General features: G+C 38.8%; 1 protein-coding gene across 1 annotated transcript in view; it reads left to right on the top strand.

Moving 5' to 3' along the window:
- Vps50 (VPS50, EARP/GARPII complex subunit) overlaps positions 1-3,002 on the top strand; it is a 137,829-nt gene that overhangs the window by 132,095 nt on the left and 2,732 nt on the right. Inside the window, exon 26 of the mRNA XM_023706534.1 lies at positions 1,519-1,716. Coding sequence (XP_023562302.1) covers positions 1,519-1,716 — 198 coding nt within the window. The remainder of the gene's footprint in view (positions 1-1,518; positions 1,717-3,002) is intronic.

The raw sequence follows: 3,002 nt of genomic DNA, 5'->3' as shown, positions 1-3,002 counted from the left end.
ATGGCAAAGTCAGACCTCATAACCCTTGTCTCACTGGTAACCATCATCATCGTGTTGTTATAAACTGTAGAAATCTTTCCTCTGCCAAGATCATCCAGATTTGTCAGCAGTCATTCTTCCCCTTACTCAAGAGGCTGCTTTTTGTGTTCACAACATGTAGAACTTAACAATCATACACAGTGATTTAGAATTGCACATTAACTAAATTTTCACATTATCATTATCTGATTCTTCTTTTGTTCTCATTAGTTATGAAAAGAACATATTAGAAAGTGGGAAGGTGCCAGCAATGAACTAACAGCCGTCTTGGCATTCCACATTGAAGCCACAGTGCTGTAAGAAGACGCGGGGTCAACAGTCATGACCAGGGCTGGCCAAGTAGCTCAGCAGATGGAAGTGCCTGCAAGCAGGCACAGAGGCCAGGGGCTCAATCCCCTGGGCCTGCCATGCCGGCCCCATCCCTGGAGTGTGCTGAGATGGCAATGGAGACTGTGTGTGGTGGCGTGCACCTGTAATCCCAGCTTTTGGGAGGCTGTAAACAGGCAGATCATCATGAGTCTGATCTAGTAGTGAGACCCCGGACACCCTATAGACCTTTCCCTAAAATACAAAAAAAATATCATCATCATCATCATCATCATCATCATCATCATCATGTGGAAAAGTGAATAATATGTGTTAGGTTATTAAAAAAAATGCTTGGTCACTTTAAATAATGTAAGTTGGATTTTCATACAAATTTCCTTAGGGGAAATATCTCATTTTCTGAAGTTGAATTTTCCACAGTCTGTATGATCAGTTGAAGGAATGACTTAGGAAAAATAAAATATTACACTGTTCAGGTTAATATAGTTATACTTATTACTAGTCTACCTTAAAATATACAGTATTTCAGTGGTTGTCAAAATAAGTCTATAAAATTGTTTTATCATAGAAAATAGGAATAGTGTTCATGGGAGAATTATTTTATTTGTTTTTTTTTGCATGGAGTGGTTGCAATATTGAAGAATTTTATAAAACTAGGATTACTTTGGAGTATTCAGAGCTTAGTTTTGTAAATAACTTGGCAATGAGATTAACTGAAATGCCGCCTTAACTTTCCTGCAGTTATGTAAATTGGGTGCAGAGAAAATAGTGCATACAGCAAAAAAGGACCCTGAAGTTTGTTGATTTCTTTGCTTTACAAATGAAGAAAGTGAAGGCGAGGTAGAAAGATAGGTTCTTGTTTTGCTTTAAATCAAAACAAGGCATGAACTTGGTCCACCCCTTCTGAGTCTCAGGTGCTGTTTTTTTTTTTTTTTTTTTTTGGGGAACCGGGGATTGAACTCAGGCCCTTGTGCTTGCCAGGGAAGCACTTATTCCACTGAGCCATCTCCCTGGCCCCTCAGGTGCTGTTTTTCTGGAACCCTCTCATTTCTGGGCTGTGCGTCCTAATGTGTTTTAAAGAGAAGTGCACATACTAAAAGTTTCTCTTCGTAGCCCTGACCCTTCTATCATTTATGCTATCACCTTACTGTGTATGTTAGATATGCCAACGTCAAGAAGTGCAGTAATGAGGGTCGTGCCTTGATGCAGTTGGACTTCCAGCAGTTTTTAATGAAACTTGAAAAACTAACGGACATCAGACCGATTCCTGATAAAGAATTTGTGGAAACCTATATCAAAGCCTACTACCTGACTGAAAACGACATGGAACGCTGGATCAAAGAGCACAGGGTGAGACTTGGCAAACAGTTCGTTAGGTGTTTATTCTTTTCTTTTATGTTGTTCTTGTGTGGTATATTGAGCCATAATCGCAAGAGTGAAGTTTGCTTTTTCAACAATGTCTTTGAACTTATTACATAGTCCAGGCTGGTTTAAAACTCACAGTGATCCTTCTGCGTCAGCCTCCCTAGTTCTAGGATTATAGGCATGGGCCACTGTGCCTGGCCTCAAAGTGTTCTTTTTATATTAAAACAAATATGTGCTATGGAAAAAAATGTCTTTTTACTATTTTTTTTTTTTTTTTTTTTTTTTTTTAGATTATGTTTATGCAGTGTCCTTTGCCTGAATAAATTCTTGGGGCCAGGGAGATGGCTTAGTGAAATAAGTGCTTCCCTGACAAGTGCCCTTAAGGGCCTGAGTTTAGTCCTTGGTTCCGGGGGGGGTGGGGGGGGATTCTTTTGAGATCTTTTAAACTGTCACAGTAACTATTCAGACATGTAGCCAGAGTCAGAACATTAACTGTTTTTCCTGCAACTGTTGTAGGAAAATGCTGGAGTTGGTTTACATCAAGGTACAATGTTTTACGAAATAGCCCTTGTGGAACTGAAACTGTCTTGTCCTTCTCTACAGTGAAATGAACATTATAATCACAGCGATGTGCATTAGCAGTGCTTGGAGATAATCACATTTACATGGCTAAAGTTACTTTGCATCCTACAATAGATCTTGCCCTTAGTAGAAATTGGATTACTTTTGTTTTATGACTATACAGGTAAATAGAGAAAAATACTGTTCAGTGTTTTTTAGGATACTGAATGTTCATCGCTGATTAACGCAGCATATACCACTTCTGCATGCTGATAGCACTGGCCTCAATGCACAGATGCATCATTTGTCAAATAGCATGTGAGGATGGAGTTAATGAATCTACATGAAGTGCTGAAATCCCCACTGACTCCAGTGTTCACATTTAGACTCCCAGTAGTATAAATAATACTGGGGTAAGGAATTATTTGTATTAACCTTATCAAAAGGGTTAGCCATTTGAATTCAAATACTGTAAAAATTGAAATGACCTGTAGCTTAGAATATCAACATCAGTTCAGTTTTGTGTAAGGCAGCTTTGCATAGATTGGAAGGAGAGTAAAAATGTGCATGTTATTTCATTGATTTTGACCTGAAAGCCAGAACACAGAAGACTTCAACACTTGTAGCTCCAAGGATATTTGAGAACTAAGTGCTAAGGCCATGTTGATGACCTTCTGCATGTTATTGGAAGTCATTGAACAAAGTAAGCC

The sequence above is a fragment of the Octodon degus genome, unplaced genomic scaffold (assembly GCF_000260255.1).
Source record: "Octodon degus isolate 3935 unplaced genomic scaffold, OctDeg1.0 scaffold00262, whole genome shotgun sequence".
In the NCBI taxonomy this organism is placed as follows: domain Eukaryota; kingdom Metazoa; phylum Chordata; class Mammalia; order Rodentia; family Octodontidae; genus Octodon; species Octodon degus.
The sequence above is the reverse complement of the archived record's forward strand: the minus strand, read 5'-3'. Positions and strand labels throughout refer to the sequence as shown.